Genomic DNA, 17,781 nt, shown 5'->3' on the forward strand with positions numbered 1-17,781 from the left:
GTCAGTCACTAAAGGCTTAAGAGTTGCAATAAAGTGAGAAGAAGAGAAAATCAATCATTTTGGATTACGGCACACTGCTGAGGGATCCTGGTGGATACATCAGGCTGGGGGCTCTGGGACGCCCAGAGACATGAAGATACAGGGACCAAGGGCAGAGGAAAAGAGTCCAGTGAGGTGGCCTGGGGAGGGCAGGTAAGAAAAGGAAACATCTGACCTTGGCTGTGGTTACCAGGCTCACTGAACTGACACCCAAGTTCAGCCTGTGGCCTTGCAGGCACATTGGGCAACCTTGGGAACGGCTTAACTGTCAGGTGGTCACTTGCTGAGGAAAGAAACAAGTTGAAGTCAAGGAAGGTGCTCAAGGGAAAAAGGGTCCTGAGACTCTGTGGGGATGTGCATGACTTCTAAATAAAACATGTGAAGGCTGGTGGTGTTTTTTGAAGAGAATGGCACAGATATCCAAATATCTTGTATACAGTGCAAAAATCTGGGAAAATATCAGGGTTAGCAATGTGTCTAATATTTACAAAATGCAAGAGAACTGAAGCCAAAAAGGCCTATAATAAAACTTTTATTATCCTTTAGGTAAAGAAAATGAGCACAAAAAGCCACAGGCATCATGTCTAAACACATTATCCCTTTATTTTACTTCAGAAGAAACACTAATCATTACAGCTTTATCTGTAGTAATAAGCACATGTTCTACGGGAAAGAGTCTCATCACTTTCTATGTGCCAGGCACCAGGTGAGGTGCTGGGGATGTGAAAGAAGCTAAGTCCCCTGCAAACAGGCTGGGTCACAGAGCAAAGGTATGGGCAATGTGCCTGAAGGTGGGAGGAGTTGAGTTCTACGTTTGGGTGCCCAAAATGGTTTCAAAGAGGCAACATTTGAACTGGGTCTTCAAAAATAAATAGAAGTTTGTTCAATAGTGCCTTAGGCAAAGGAAGCAAATGCACACAAGTGCAAAGGTGGACCACACAGGAGGGCAGACAGTGAGACTGGAGCACAAATGGAGATGTAGTAGGGGTGTGTGGGTATGGGTGTGTGTGTGGGGGGGTGTATTTGGAAGACATAAAAAGGACCATTCCAACCAGGGAGTTTATACTTTTACTCTGTAAAAAAGGGGGAAACTACTAGGACAGAAGAGTGAATGATCGTTATTCGTGGGTTGGAAAGAGCCCTCGTGTGGCACTACACAAGGTGTTTGGAAGGGGGAAACTGGCACAAGGACTACTAGTAGGGAAGGTGAAGGGGCACTTAAGCGAAATGGCAGTCACGATGAGAAAGGGAGAGGATCGCAGATTCAGACTGGAGCCGGCCATCCTCAGAGATCACTATTTTTTTCAAATATTTTAAAATCACAATCCACGACAAGAAATACATTTTAACATCATAACCCAGTGTGCATGCTTACACACACATGAACATGTGTGTCCATGAATACGTGTGCAGGAATATATATAAATGTGTACACACACACACATGCTCATGCACATCCACTCCCCAAAGATTTCACTGAACAGTAAGCGCCATAGGCCCAAGGCATCCTCACGCTCGTGATCCCACACGGGGACAGGGAAGCAATGAGAGGTGCTCTAAAATAGCGGATCTGTCCCACACAGACGTTTCCTTTGCAACACTATTGATTCCAAGGCTGTTGTTGACTTGAGGCACTTACTGTTCTGTTTCTTAAGTAACGATTTGTCACTTGATGTGACTTGCTGTTCTTTTGTGATCTTCCTGGTTGATTACACTGAGTGGCTTAATTAGGTATTCATGAGCATATATCACAGCCAAGCTTTTAGCAAGGCTCCTTTTCTGTGCTACTGATTTCTGCATGATATTTCTGGAGTCAATCTGTTGCTACTCTTAAAATTAAATGGAAGAGGCTGCTGTACCCAACTGTTATTTTGCTTTATAGATGATTCTGCTAAATGTCTGAAGCCTGGAACATAGTCTTTTAAAAAACATTAAAATGCGATGTCAATGTTGGGGTTGATGACCCCACCCTTCAGAGTTAGAGTGCCCGGCCCGCTCCTTACAACATCACAGGCCAAGGGAACGCGAAAGCTTTTAGCGCTGAACAGATTTGTGTACAGGTTCTGTCCTGCCACCTTCACCAGGAGTTTCCTGGGAAACTCGATTACAAAGCACTTTCACATATATTATTTTAATAGCTAACATTTATTGGGCATTTAGTTATGTGCCAGGCACTGTGCTAAGCACTTGATCTGCATTATCTCACAGAGTCTTCAAATGAGGCCTATAAATGCTATTCATTTTGTGGAACATAAAACTGATGCTTAGAAAATCAAAGAACCTTGCCCAGGGACACAAAGGGCTGAGGCATGATTCAAAATTAGGTTTGTCTGTCTTCCGAAGCCAAACTCCAAACCACTGAGTTCTATTTCATCTGCTGCTCTGAATACATTTTTCTGAGGCTTAGCAATGCCAAATGATTTCCTTGACTCTCAGTGAATGAGTGGTAATACTGAGACCCGGACCTAAGCCGTCACAGTTAAGTCTGTTCCTCCACACCGCCCACTGCCCCATCATGTAATACCCCTGCCGTGGCCCCAGCCAGCAGGATTCGCAGGCAGACAAACACAAAAGGGAGAAAAACAAGCGAGAAAAAGCTACGCGAGGTCACAGGTAGAGGGTAAAGCTGGCTTTCTCACTCTCTCTCCCCCATTCGCCACTTAAAGTCAGAAAGAAAACAGAGGAAAGACTGCACATTTAGATGTGGCAGGAAAAAAAATGAAACTAAATATTACTTTAGCCTAATCTAAGGCAGCTGTATAATCTATATGTTAGGAGGCAGGGAAACAGTTCAAATGACAGAAAAGAGGTACTATGTGGATTAAATAAGAACACGTGTTCAAATATTTAAAGACCGCATCTTAACATGTGAAAGCCAGTAACAAAAATGGAAATATGTGAAATAAAGTTAATACACTTTAGAATACACTGTCTTTCATAAAAGACTGGAGTAAAGAAACATGTAAAGAGAAATGTTTAGTTACTGGATGCTCCAGCATGCAATCCTTCCCTCCGTGAGGGAAGAAACTCCACCAACTAATCCGCCGTAGTTATAAAAATGCACATTTATATAAGATAGATTTTACAATCCAGTCATGTGTACATCTAGAAAATAGATCAATGACTTAAATCAATGGCTTTTAAACACTTATTAAAAATCCTTCTCTAAAAACAATTAGGAATAGCAGAACCCAATGAAGTCTAGTATGAACACTAAAAATTACTGACAGCCAAAAATAGCTTTTTGAAAGCCAGTTGTGATAAAGCAATTCATCCCAATCTTCTCTCCCTCAAAAAGCTATTATTTCTGCTCTGACGCTGGTCACGTACTGGTTCTTGAATCTTTGCTTCTTTCTCTGGCAATCCACTCAAGAATTTACATAATTACTAGGCTTTATGGAGTAGTAAATTCAATATAATGGTTTTTTTTTAAAAAACCTCTTAATATATTTTTCAGCAAATATTTGTAAATGGCATTTGAAAGTAAGGGGTTTTTTTAATTCAAGCACTGCCACAGACCAGAGTTCCAGCGTAAGAGGCAGTATCAGCGGACTAGTACTTGAAAAGTAAAATTCAATACGATGAACGTGCCGGTGAAATTAGACATCCACTCGTGCCAACTGGCTATATTCTAAATATAAAAACTCTGGAAGACATTTTTATGAACCCTTTGCAATTTCCTATCAACACCATGCGTGGCCGCACTTCCGATATGCCCACAATTTGACACGATATAGGTTATTACGCTTAATAACTTTCGATTACTCAGGGTGATTGCTTAGTCTAAAGAAACAAGAAAAGCTACAGTGTGAAAAAACTACCACCAAAAGGAAAGGGAAATGATATAGTATGAAAAATCTTTAAGAGCACAAATAGAGGAAACATCATTTTATTTTTTCAAACATAAGAATTATAGAGCTAGACGGTCACCATGAAAACCTAGTACACAAAAGTCAGAAGGTGTCAGCCTATAAAAAACATAAAAAAATGTCATGAGTGGTTTTGCAGATAGTTCAAGGAGAGTTATCGATCAACGGACTACATTTCCACAGCGGTTCACAAGCGCATCTGGGGCATCTGGGCACTGAAGACAGCCCCAGTAGTTCACACACGATCTCCTGACACCTCTGTCGGAAGCAGAACATGGGGCGTCAGGGAAGAAAGGCACAACGAGCAACACCAACATTTTCACAAATCAAACCGCCAGCAGAACAGAACAGATAAACACCGCACGTTTTGCATATATGGATATACACCTAAGGTGCTGACAGAAAAGGAAAGAGGGGCCTCTGATTCCCTGCCTTAATGCTACAGATGCCTGCAGATGTATGCGAGTCCCCAGGGTCACGGATGCTTCAAGGCTTCCTAGATGGTTTAAGACATCCCAGAGAGTTAGCATCATACAATGAGAGCATTGTTCTTATTCTAAGGTCCCTGCTGTACGGGTCTCTAACAAGATATACAAGCGTGCATTGTTCATTAAAAGTATGCAAATAAAATCTGACATTCTTACAGACACAAAAACAACTTCACAGCTTCATTCCAGGAATGTCCTGGTGAGGCGTGGTGCCCACCACAAAGCAGGGAGGGGCTGGGAATTTTGGGTGACTAATGTGTGCACCAGGTTGGCCTTCCAGCTGCAGACCACCCCTCCTCCCCTCTTTTCCCTCCCGATCCAGGGGGGCTACGAGGACATCTGCTTCACTACTGAGCGTTTCTTGCTATTTCACACAAGCCTGGGTCTGAGGCATGTTTAGTCTTCACAGAGGAGGTGCGCAAGGCCAAAGATAACAGGCAGTGCCTCTGTTTCACCTCCCAGAAAACACTTGTTGGGCGCGAAGGCAGACAGTGAGCCAAATTCCAATTTTCTTAATGTAATGAGGACTTTCCCTATTGCACAAGATATAATATGTTGCCAATGCAAAACATGTATTTCTGCACATCTGCCCAATAGCAACTCAATTACAAACAGGCCCATCAGACTAACACAGGTCCTTCACTGCTCAGACAGAGCTGGTCATGCTGCAGATAGCAGAGAAGCACTTAACGGCAGCCACACGGCAATTTTCCAGTAAGACTTGTTATTTCCAGTAAGACTTGTTAATCTTCATATAGCCATCCTCACGCAGCCATCAAAGTAGACTTAATGGCAAATCAGTTAAAATAAATTACTTTGAGGAACTTGTAAGGATCAGGTAAAAAGCAAACCATATGTGACATCTCTTAGGTCTCATCCGTGATGGCATATAATTGTCACCATCTGTGCTGTTGATTCTGCGTGCCAGGCCTATCTGCCCCCACCTGCCCCCAGGTCCACTCTTTGCCCTTCTCTGTCCTCTGTGGGCCCTGGGAAGCTGACCTCTGTGGACCACAGGGCTGTGTCTGCATCAGCTACGACCTTGTGCTCTGGCTTCCAGCTGGGCCCAGCCACTGGGAGGCACCAGAAGAGCTCAGAGCTGGAGAAGGGAGATGTCAAACACGAGCCCTCCCCACTCCCCAGTGCTCCTGCAGCCAGGCAGCCCCTCTGCGTGTTCCAGCTCTGCTCCCGCTGTTCACTCTGCTACTCTTTTGGGTCCAGCTCAGCTGCTGCTAATCCCTGGGTGCTTCTCCAACCCTGGTTGGTTCCTGCAACCCTGCCCACATCTCTGTAAACAATCCTTCATTACACGCTCTTCAGTCTAGGACAGCCTAAGCACCTGTGGCTGGCCAGGACCCTAGCTGACACACAGTCAGCAGCCAGGGCGCCAAGCTGGGGTCACTTACATGGACCGTGTGCACCAGGTCAGCTACCAGGCACTGCTTCAGCTTCTCATCGCTGCCGGTCCCATGGAGCACCAGGTCAGGCATGTACGTGGGGCAGTAACCTGCCAGAAGGGAGCGGCCGAAGTTTCTTACGTTTGGGTTGCTGATGCTCTGAGACCTAAAACAGTATTGGTCTGTTAGAACACACAATTAAAAAGGACTCCCTTCTTGTGGTACAGTTGGAACAAAACCCCAGGGACACGGGTCAGATTCAGGGTGGGCCACTTCACCGATCCTCCAGTGAGGGGTCATCGGTGTGGGACGAGGGAGGGGACTAGAGGAGTAAAGGAAGACTGTTTGCTTGTCTTCTCCTGAAGGCAGCAGGAAGAAAACAGTATAGTGATGGCTGGTTACGAGTGTGTTCTCGTAGCTCCCATGGACACCCGCCGGGCAGGCTCTGTCAAGGGAGTGAAGAAAGAGAAAGTCTAGTGAGGGGGAGCTTGCCAAGTCTGGCTTCAGGAACTCGACACATCTGCACAGGGTGGCGCCCATGACGGGCACGCAGAGCAGAAGAAGTCTCTAATTAGTGCCTTCAGTCATCACAGGCCAAATCGTCAACCTGATGGAGTGTTAAGGGAGGAGTAGTGTTTCCCAGTCACTTCCCGCTGCTCCGACCAGCGGGAGAGAAGCTGCCTGGTGAGTGCAATCCACCTCCTCTGAAGCTGGGCAGCTGCTACCAGCCGCACGGCTCCATCCAGATGACAGAACATTAAACCCTTGCTCCCACCCACCAACACCTCCACCATACCCCCTAGATTCCCCCAAAATGTCACGGTCGTCACAAAGGCACCCTCTTGCTCCCTCACTGAGAGCTCAGGTGCGCCCAGCCAGTGGTCTCCTTGGAGAAAGGGCAGGCTGGAAATGGTATCAGTTTCATAACACTTCTAATACTTCAAGGAAAAAAAAGTGTTATATGTAAAACAGCCAACAGTAGCTAACATGATCACAGCCATAGCTGAACCCCGTTCCCTCTGTGTCCCAGCCGGCCAGCATTACCTGGGCAGAGGCAGCTCCACTTCCAAGGACCCCTCAGTGCAGTCACTGCTGTGGCCTAGATTCAGTGTGGCTGAAGCACAGGCTTCGTCGTCACTGTCTCCAAGAGCACTATCAGAGCTTTCATTTCTGGGAATGTCTCCTTCAGTCCTGAATTCGCCCGTCCCATTGGCATCCCCACAGGGGACATCTGCAGCAACTGAGACACCTGAGTCCTGCTGCACACACCTGCCAGGCTCTACCAGAGGTCCCTCCTCATCCTTCGAGTACAAACCTCTGCCCGTCTCCAGCATTTCCAGTCCAGTCCCAGCTGCACTGGCGCTAGGTACGCACAAGTCAGCAGCGGGGTTGGGCTGCCTGGCAGCATCTGCCACAGCTCTGGTTCTGACGCCTCTGTCCTCAGCATAACCCCTGTCAAATTCACCTTCATCCCCGTCTGATGATTGATTCTGAGGACAGGGGACATTCTGTGGGAAGCCGGGCAGGAAGGAGCACCTAGAAACCTGCTGGTCCTGAGTCACGTCAGCAGCCAACCTGGCTTCAACCAAAGGACCACTGGCTAACTCTGGATATTGTCCACAGGCCTTTAGCCGCTTCTCCACTTTTTGGGTGCGGCTTTCAAAGTCAGACTCTGGAGATGCGGAGCTTCCAATCTGGAAGGTGACCTTTTCTAAGGGAGGCTTCTCCCAGGAAAGTCTGTCTGGGCAGGGCCAGGCCGCTGAGCGGTCTGGTAGCTTCTTATGTGTCTCCCCTTTCCATTCCTCAGTGATCGTCAATCCTGCCCCTGAACTGTCACAGCTGGACAGCCTGGAACAGCCATCCTGTGGGACCTCATTTTCACTTTCTTCCTTCCTACAAAACGTATCCTGAGGTTTCCAAGAGTTGTCCAGGGCTGGGTCCTGGTGTCCTGGGCTGCGGGCCGCAGGACACTTGCTTTTTTCCTTGTCAGCTTTGGGACACAGGTCTTTAATGTCATTGTCCTCTGGGGTACCAGCCAAGCCCTCAGGCCCGGGGCTCCTTCCTGCAGCCTTGCTCAATGGCAGGACAGGGGGAAGGAGGGCGGGCTCACTTCTCACCGTGACGACCACATACTCAGACTCCTCCACCTCTCCCCTCTCCAAGGCTGTCGTGATATTGCTCCCATTTAACACCTGCTCCCCTTCTCCGGGATTCCCACTCCAGGTCAGCTGGTTCTCTTGCAGCTCAGAGCAACGGAGAAAGTAGGTCAGGACGTAAAGAATGCGCTGGACCAAGTCCTTCTGCTTCCCCACCACCACGGTGCGCGTCAGCCTCACTGGAGAGCCGATGGCCCCGTAGAGATCACCTACAGAGCAAAGTGGACACAAAGACAAAGTCATCCAGGGTGAGCATGCCTTGGCTATGTCAGCTTTCACAAGAGAAAAACATGATTTCGAGCCCCAAACTAGAACTGCTTCTTCACACAAATGATCGAGGCAAAGACCAGGTTTTATTTTATTTTGCCTCTCTGGTGGACAGTGTGTCTGGAAAGGCCTGGCATGGCCTTGGCCCACCGCTTTTGGGGCCCAGGGACAGTGCTGGTTCACACAGCCCCTCAGGAAGTCTGCCAACACAGTTCAACGGCTGGCCACTCACACCCCACCGCCAAAAGGAAGGCTGAAGCCAGAGCCCTGAATAAGTGACCAAATCAAATACTGTATCATGGAAACTAGAGCAATGAGACTTTTTAGAAGTCCTGGGCAATAGAGCAGGCCTTGGGGTAAAATCCAAATTCAGGGGTCTCTGAACCAAAGGGCGGTGAATCAATGCAAAAAACTTAATGAAATGTCCTGTTCAGAATTCTCTCAATATACAAACATGCACCAAGTAGAATCAATTTGATTAACAAGAAGAAAATTACTTAGTCATGAATAATATGATTCTGAATATAAATTAATCTGAATATTTCTATTATTTCACAAGAAAATTCTACTGGAATTTTAAAAAAAGAAAAAAAACATGTCCTGAAAGTTGTATCCTGACAAGTTGATTAAAAACTGGCCAATGAGCCATGAACATTTGGCTTAAAGGTAGGAGTAGGGCAAATGTGCCAATGAACCCAGCAGTGTAAGCTTTCATCAGGAGTATTGGCCAAGTACCTATGAAAATTATCGCATTTGGTAATTTATACATTTCATACTTCGACAAGAATGGTAACGACAACAAAAAGCCAACGTTTGCAGACTGTGCAGGTACAGTGCTGAGTGTTTCTCACGGGTTTATGTCCTTTACATCTCTGCGCATCCAACCCTGACTTATACCTGTTCCAGGAATCATCCAAATGCTGGAAATAAGTAAAAACTTGAAGAGACACTAAATAAAAAAGAGGAGAAGCACGGTAATTGCTATAAATAAGAACTCGGGAAGGCAGAACCCATCTAAGGAGTGCCTCGAGAGAGGGGAGGGACGGCATTAATAAGGGCTCACAGTAGATGAAACAAATTAAATTGATGGATTAAGACAGAGGGGAAACTTCTGGGAACCATCAGGAAGCACTTCCTCTGGGGAACACTTAGTGGAAGGCTACTGCCCCTAAGAACTTGAAGTACAGGACAGAAATGACATTAACCTTCTCTATAAAGACGAGACGACAGGCTAATAGAGCTTCATCTCTGAGGCTTTTGCAACTGACTGAGAAATCACCCAAGAATGCAAAAGAGTAACCCAGAATTGGAGTCTGATGCTACAAATACTGCTGTTTGAGAAAACGGTCTTGACTAAGCAAGTACTACTGTTACTTCCCCGGGACTACATCGCCCATCACTGCCGGGCACCACAACCCTCTCAGGCATTCATGGGACACTTGTCTTGTCGGTCTCCATGTTAATAAAGAGGATAAGCATTACCCATCCAAAATCTGGTATAAGAAAGTAGTCACAGAGAAAAGCCACTCAGAATGACAATATTATTTTTTCAATGCATATTACATTTTAATAATGAATTTGTAAGTGGAAAAAGTAAAACAAAGACAGCTATTAAAAGTAATTTATAATTATCTAAATTGTATAAAGTAACAAGAGCAATGTGTGTGGATACTGCCGTTACTTTAGGACCAAACTTCATACAAAGCATGCATTATTAAAATCACAGACCTGTAATATTAATGATGTACTGGATCTTGAACTCAAGGGCAATTCTTTGAGTCCCAGACTGAGGATACCACTAATTTTAGAGTAGATTCCGTTGTTCTCCTGAGTATAATTTCGCAAAGTGAAGGCAAGCTGCACACCCATGTGAATAGACTTAACACTACTGAACTGTTATACTTCGAAACAGTTAAGATGATAAATGCTATGTCCTGTGCTTCTTTTTTAAGCATAATTCAACATACAAACTTCAATTTAAGAAAAAGAGAGACAATGTGAGAAAGAGAGAAAAATAGGGAGGGGTGGGTAAAAAGAGTGTCTGCGGAGAGAGACAGACGGAGGCCAAAGGCAGAGCGTACACAGGAGCAGGGAGGGGCACAGACCAGGGAATGAGAGATCAAGGCAAGGACAAACGGGGACACAGAGAGTGAACACAAGAGAGGGGAGACAGCCAGCAGAAGAACAGAGAGAGGGGCCACACGGAAGAAAGAGGGGAAGAGTAGAGGGTAAGGAGAGGAAAGAGAAAAAGAGATGGGGAGTGGAGAGGAACAAAACAGTGGGGAAAGGGAAAGAAACACAAAGAGCCTTGAACAGAGGAAAGGGAAGCGGAGAGGGCAAAGCACTTGGAGGAAAGGAAAACACCAAGGCAGAGGGGAAGAAAGAAGATATCAAGGGAAACTGAAAAGATAGAAACAGAAAGTAGAGAGGGACAGGAGCAGGGGCGGGGGGAGAGAATGAGGGGAGAGGCTGAGCAGATTCAGCAGCATTATCACAGGAATGGAAAACTGACAGGGTGAGAGAGGTGGGCAGTGTGGAGACCCCAAAACAAAGGCAGCCAGGGAGAAACAGAAAATTGCAAAGAAGATAGAGAAACTAAGTATCTTAAAGGATCACTTATTCATTGATTACATTCTAATAAATGTGTATTTGCCATGAAGTCTCCTTTAAACAGTGTTGCCCTAATGCTAAACATTGTTATTTATTGTATCATTATTATCATTTATTTCAAACTATTTTGGAACTTCTCTTGTGAAGTATTGTTTGGCTTATGGGTTATTTAAATGTGGTTGTTTAATTTCTGAGCAAGTAGGAATTTTCTCCTTATATATTTTATTGATTTATATTCTAATTCCACTGCTTTCTGAAACCCACAATTTAAATTTCTGGAGGAAAGAAATGAAGAAATTTCAGATTCTTTTACTCATATTAATTCACACCATTAATCACAAACCTTTTTTCAAGGAGAAAAGCTGCTTCACTTCCACAAATCTTTGAGGTCATTGGGGTCGGGCAGACACCCACAGGACCCTTCGGTCAGTGGTGAAAGGCAGTGGTTTTCACACTTGGTACACCCATCCCAAGAAAGAAATACGTTTCAGACTGCAACCTCGCACTTCCTCTGCGACATTTCACAAAAGACAAATGTGTCACTGGTACTTTCTATTCTATCGTACTTTGTAAATGCTCTTTTGACCTACTAAGCGGCTTCCACACCCACCGGTAGGAGCTTAGCCACACTGTGGAAACCTGGACGTGGAGAGCGCGCATCAGGCCCAGGTGGGGAGGGCTCAGCTCCTGAGCGGCCAGCCCAGGGGATGTGAAGGACTTGTTGCACCCAGCTTCTCTCCCCGTTCCCCGGGGAGTGCTGAGAACCCAGGCAGAAGGGGGCACTGTGGCACCTGTCCTGGCCAGCTCTCAGATATGCCTGTGAAATAATTCAAGACACACAGAATCTTTTCTAGTACTTAGGAACCTAGATTAAAATTGTATCTGCATCAGTGTACATTCCCAGCAATTTATATCTTTCTGTTTACTGTGACTTGGCAAATAGCTGATGAAAATATACTTGGAAATGAGCATCTTCCCCTGTCAAATTATTGACCCCCCTCCATTTTTTGTCATAATGTAAACTTGACCACCACTTACACTTGGCTTTACAAAAGCCAGGGCGTGACTCTGCTCCAGGGCCCCATCCCCTCACGCCTCCTCATACCACTCGGTCAACAGCCCGACACCGCGGGCGGTTGGGGGAGGGGCCACGGGAGACTCAATAATACACCATCTCCATTAAAAAGGGACTGTGAGCCCACAGGAAGGGACTTTGCCTTCTTAAGCTGAACAAAGGAAATTAATGGCTCTCAATTAGTTAAATTTCAAATGAGAAGCACCTCTAATTATAAACACATTTATCTAATTAAATGCATACAGCTTAATCAGCATTATTTTTAAATGGGTGACCTGATAGCCTGTAACCACGTTTCCTTAACATCCAGCCCCTTCCCTCCACAGGGAGCACTTAGCGACACTGTCTTTCTCCAGGACTCCTGTCCCGTAACAGTAACAACAACGCGGAGCCCTCCCCTGGGAGACCCGGATGGCAGAGTGCGTTGGGCACGCTCTCCGTGCTTTTCTGGGCTCAGTGCTGACCGCTTGTGTGAAACCCATTTTAACGTCCATAAATTCTTTATTCATTTATTGAACATGCATCCATTATCCCCCTAACAGTGAAATACAGGTATTTTCTTTCTTAATCTCTCGTGACCCAGGGCACAAGGGCAAGACAACTTCATGACCTATAAAATGAAAGCGATAGTGGTAGATTTGGAGTGGGAGCCTCATGAATACATGTAAAAGGCACTTAAAACAGCCCTGCCTGGTGTGGCTCAGGGGACTGAGTGCTGGCCTGTGAATCCAAGGGTCGCCAGTTCGACTGCCGGTCTGCGGGCCAGGCTCCCAGTGGCGGGAGTGCAAGAGGCCACCACACACTGATGTTTCTCCCCTTCTCTTTCTCCTCCCTTCCCCTCTCTAAAGTAAATAAATAAAATCTTTTTTTTTTTTAAAGCACTTAAAACAGTGCTTGGCTCACAGTGACGGCTCACATTATTGTTACGAAAACATGCTGCTTTCTAAGACTACAGGGCTTTTCAGCAGTCTGCGATTCGTTTTCTGGAAAATGCCATTTTAACATTTCCTCAAGTCCGCCTTCTGCAAACAACCCCCCCCTTTATCTCTCAGTGACCCTCCAATACTAACATTCTCATCAGCACATCAGCAACTGAGGCGCTTCATACGTGACCAGCTGAATCCCACAGCCGTCGTGAACTACTTGCACCCCGTCTGACAGATGAGGGGACTGAGGCTCAGAGGGGCTCAGTCGCCCGCCCAGGGACACGGGTCCGACCCGGGCAGTTCTGGCGCTGGCACCCCTGCTCTCAGCCTCTGCACTTTACAGTCTCTCGAGCATCCTTTCTGCACGTCCACATCACAGGACGACTCACTCGGGACGTCCTGAAATCATGTGAATACAAGCTGGCCTCCTCTGTTAGGCAGATAGCTCCCTGAGGCTAAGCAGTGCGTGCTACTCCACTCCGCAGGCTGGCATCTAACACAGGGCCAGGGACAGAGTGAGGGTGCCAGCTTTACGTTGTCACTCTAAACGTTTGACGAATGAGAGGACCTAGAGTATACCTCTCCTCCCCATGACCCCAAAATATGCAAAATTGGTCTCAGAAATCCAAAACTCTGTACCCAACTATGCCAAAGCATTAGACTCCTGAACCATGTCGCCGTATAAAGCTTTGAGGGAAAAATGCCACCAAAGAACTGCAAGAAAGCAGTGTTGAGAAAGGTAAGATTTCAGACTGAAGCTGAAATTTAAAAGGCGGTGAAGTTATAGTGTGCTAATTTCTTTTTTGTCTTATTTTTCTCCTACCCAGTCCATCCTCTAAGGCAGTGGTTCTCAGCCAGGGGGTGTCTTACCTCCCTCCCCAGGGGATGCTCAGCAATGTCTAGAGAAATTTTTGATTGTCCCCACTTCAGGTGCAGGGGGAGGGGGGGGGAGTTCCACTGGAAGCTAGGGAACGAACGTCAGTGATGCTCTAAACACCCTACCACACACCAGACAGCTCCCCCAGCCCCACCCAACAAAGAATCATCTGGTCCAAGTGTCCATAAGGCCGACATTAAAATCCTTGCTCTAGGATGATGTGCTACATTGTATGGCAGAGCAGAGTTTACCTGCACACCTTTAGAAGAGTCCAACGAAGCTGCTAGCAGAGAAAGGAGAGGAAAGTGGCAGCCTTACAATTAGAAATCTGTGGGCCAACTCCTTCTCCTTGCATCACTGGGTAGGATAGTGACCACCAACTAAAAATTCTAGCGTTTTCCCTAACCCATCCCGTGTCGTTGCTGAATAACCCAATCGGGCACTGACCCAGCTGCGCCCAGAGGGGGTTGTACGGGTGCGTTCTGGCCAGCGCGCTCACTGACTGAGAGGTGCGTTTCTCTGAGAAGGCTTTAATGGGAGGGTGATCGACGGGCATGACGGTCGGCACCCAGGCCAGGTGGTAGGTCAGCACTGCGGTCAGCAAGGCAGCAAAAAACCTTTGAGAAAGGGAAGAAAATACAGCCAGGTAAGTCAATGCAGGAAGAGGCCTGTCAGAGACAGAACGTGTGCTGGTCGCGGACCAGGCACGCCACACGCCACGCTCCAGAGACAGAGAGCTGCAGCTTACTGGTTTTTGTTGGTCTGTTCTATCAGAAATGTAAACTCCTTGAGAAAGCGCTGGCAGAGCTGCATTTTCTCCAAAGTGCTGGACATCATGGTCAGCCACACAGGTTCTGCTATCCTTGGGACGGAATATAAGTTCCAGATAGTCTCTCTGTGAAAAGACAAGGGACACACAAAACTGTCACAAACATTATTTGGGGTCATCTTTATACAAAGGAATAAAGGCGATAACAGTAGCCTGAATCTATGTTGGACTCAAGGGACTCAGAGGAATATAGAACAGGAGTCCGCAAACCACGGCCCACGGGCCGAATCTGATGTCCCTGGTTGTGTCGGTAAGGATTCCGGGAGCACAGGTGCGTGCACGCACTCGCACACCGCTGCTCCGCACAATGACGGAATCGAGCGGCTGTAGCACAGGCCCCCTACAGAAAGGGCGCACTGACCCCTGATATAAAACATTTGTTTTAAAACAATTTATCTTCACAATGCCTTCTATCAGAATTTATGCCCATTTTTGTAGTAAAGAAATAAAGGAAGGAATAAAGTGTATTTTATACTAAAAACGTGACTGGGGCAACACAACTCTCCTGATTTCTGGTTAACGCTTTAATTCCCTCAACCCAAGCACCCTACTCATTAGACGGCCCTTCACTACCCTATATCCACGTTTTCATATGGACCAACAGAATCTCATCTGTAGAACTGTAAGCTATTAGAGAAACTACCTAGACTAGTTCTATCACCTCGCAGATGAAGAAACGAGCACCAGAGAAACGCTACTGGCACGAGATCCGCAGACACTGAACGACAAGGTCAGGATGAGAACGCAGGTCACCCGACTCTCCCGAGAGCTCCACGCCAAGCTCCACGACTCACGGGTTTTCCTAAGAGCACACTGACTTAGCTCAGCCCTCCGCTGGTGTTGCCTCCGCTCTTCCCAAATCAAAATAGACGAGACACTTGCTGACTTAATTTTCTAGCTGTGTGCATAAGAGAATTGAACACAACAGAATTCCACTTCAGCAAAAAAGTGATCATCTGTCAACTTAGGCAGCAATGAAAAATTACGGTCCCATGGAACTGGGATTCTTTACCAAAACTAAGGTCTCCAAATGCTAGCGTTTTATTTTGTCCCCATTTCTGGAGGGACAGGCAGTTGAAGTGTGAAGAAGAACTCTCTATGTACACCGTAGTGAGGCTTCCTGGTTCTATATTTCCAGATTCTTGACGTCTGAGAAATTGATACTCTCATTAACCTAGCAACCAGACTCTCAAGTACAAGTCAGCTTCCAGTCTGACCACAGCAGAGCCACAGCAAGTTCAGTGCTACCCTCACAAACTACAGAAGGTTTCAACCATCAGACTGTCAGCAAAGAGCACAACTTCACACTGCCTGTTTCTGACATGTATGATTAGGGCTTAACCATCACCAGATAATGACTAAGACTTCACTTGAACTTTATACACAGCCCAGGATTCAAAAAAGGCTGGGGATTTTGCTCCAAGTGGTGTTATAGAGTCCACCAGCACATACCTTAAAGCACCACAAAAATGTTCTAGCAATAAGAACTGTACAACTTTTTATCCCTTAGCTACAGAGTAACAGTTTGACTTATTAGCTCCTCACTGCTTTGGAGTGGGATTACATTCCCCTTGAGAAGGTGGCTCTAAGAAATGGTGTGACGATCCCAGCTCAGCACAGCAGAAGAGAATCCCACCTGCTCCCCAAAGCAGGTTACCTCTCCACCCAGACACTGGGGGCAAGAACGCTAGAAAGCTAGTATCCAGAGTACAAAAATCATTAATTAGAAGTTAACAATGAAGGCACACTAGGGTGGTGATATAATGTAACGTCCAGACCAGGACGTTTTTGGGAGGACACCGGGCATAAACTGGGACTGTCCTGGCAAGTGGGAATGTGTACCTCCCTGACATACATAGCCGCTCCATCGATGCTCTGGACGAGCATCCCTGAACTCCAGTCTCCCCATCTGTACAACGGTTAATAGGGCCTGTTGTTAGGGCTTTTGTGAGGGGGATATGAAATGTGAACAGGCTTCTAAGAGAGACTAGAATATTAGTTTTCTCCATTCACTGTTAAAAAAGACAATCCTATCAAGGACTATCTGTCAGGCAGTAGTGAGGAGTCCTTTGTGCTGCATGACTGGATTTTTTACTTCTTTGACCTCAGTTTCCATCTTGAAGGAAGGAGCTGCTAAAGCGACTAACCACCGCCAGCCCCCAGGGATTCCAAGTCCCGGGCTCTGCCGCCCTAGATCCTTGGCTGCCACTGCTACTGCCTCTTAGAAACTTGTTGGATTCAACAAACTGCGAGTTTACCTGAATTCTCCCAGAGCTTCCATCAAACGGCTTACGTAAAACTGGACACGCAGACTTGATTCTGCAATCTTCCGACAGGAGATCATGGCCTTGGTTGAAAAGAAACAAACCAAATCACTCGGCGAAGAAACTGCTCTATTAACTAGCTCCTGGGCTTTACGATCGGAACGCTGAAGGCAGTGACGCCTGAGCCAGCAGGAAGCAGTCAACTCCTCTCCTGAAGCCATGCATTGTCTGGCGCACGGTGTCAATGCGCCAGAGGTCCTACCGCTGCTGCAGACGGCTTACATGCCCTAGGAGAGCGATCTGACACCTCAGCAGAGAGACTCAACCACCTTCCAAGAGCCACAAGCACTTCTCTATCTGAGCAAGATTACATTCTTATTACCTTTTCAATTGCACTCTTCAGTCTGTTCATGTGAGACTCAAACAGGGGGAAATGAGAAAAAAAGAAGTCCTGGAAATCCCTCTGGGCCTCTTCCTTCTCACACAGGGAAAAGATGATGCTGATGGCAATTTTCTTCCTCCGAACTATGGCAGGATTGGAACTACAGGTTTCTTCAGCCAAGCTGAATGTCTCATCGGTTGACCTGGAGGGGAAATCAGTTTGAAGAGCTGCATCCATGAATCACACCGAAGATGAACTCTGATGTCAGGGGACAACGGTGAGATGGCTAACCCGGAACACTCATCAGTCTTACCTGGGAGTTGGCCTACCTCTAATTCAGTCTCTCCCGTAATTCTCTGTCATGGAAAATGAAGATACCAGCCTGTAACCTGATACTACCCTAACATGAAAGGAAACTGAAAAACTGGGAGTAATTTCCAATGTGCCCTTGTTGGACTCCTGGTCCTCTTCCCTTGGACTGCTTTGCGTCAGGCTGGTGGTGTTCATGGAAAGGTGTGAAATCTCTGTTCACTCAACACATGGGCCCTGTGTTCTCTGGCTGACAGACACCAGTAGATAAAAATGTGGGGAGAGAAAGGATC

General features: G+C 46.5%; 1 protein-coding gene across 6 annotated transcripts in view; it reads right to left on the reverse strand.

The window, feature by feature from the left end:
- Positions 1-17,781, reverse strand: part of FNIP2 (folliculin interacting protein 2) — a 120,772-nt gene that overhangs the window by 18,066 nt on the left and 84,925 nt on the right. For all 6 annotated transcript variants that reach the window (XM_024569054.4, XM_045202780.3, XM_045202781.3 and 3 more), the window contains 6 exons: positions 17,180-17,381; positions 16,792-16,880; positions 14,453-14,599; positions 14,152-14,321; positions 6,838-8,158; positions 5,803-5,959 (listed from right to left, as the gene is read on the reverse strand). In XM_024569054.4, coding sequence (XP_024424822.2) covers positions 5,803-5,959; positions 6,838-8,158; positions 14,152-14,321; positions 14,453-14,599; positions 16,792-16,880; positions 17,180-17,381 — 2,086 coding nt within the window. The remainder of the gene's footprint in view (positions 1-5,802; positions 5,960-6,837; positions 8,159-14,151; positions 14,322-14,452; positions 14,600-16,791; positions 16,881-17,179; positions 17,382-17,781) is intronic.

This window comes from Desmodus rotundus, chromosome 9 (genome assembly GCF_022682495.2).
Source record: "Desmodus rotundus isolate HL8 chromosome 9, HLdesRot8A.1, whole genome shotgun sequence".
Lineage (NCBI taxonomy): Eukaryota > Metazoa > Chordata > Mammalia > Chiroptera > Phyllostomidae > Desmodus > Desmodus rotundus.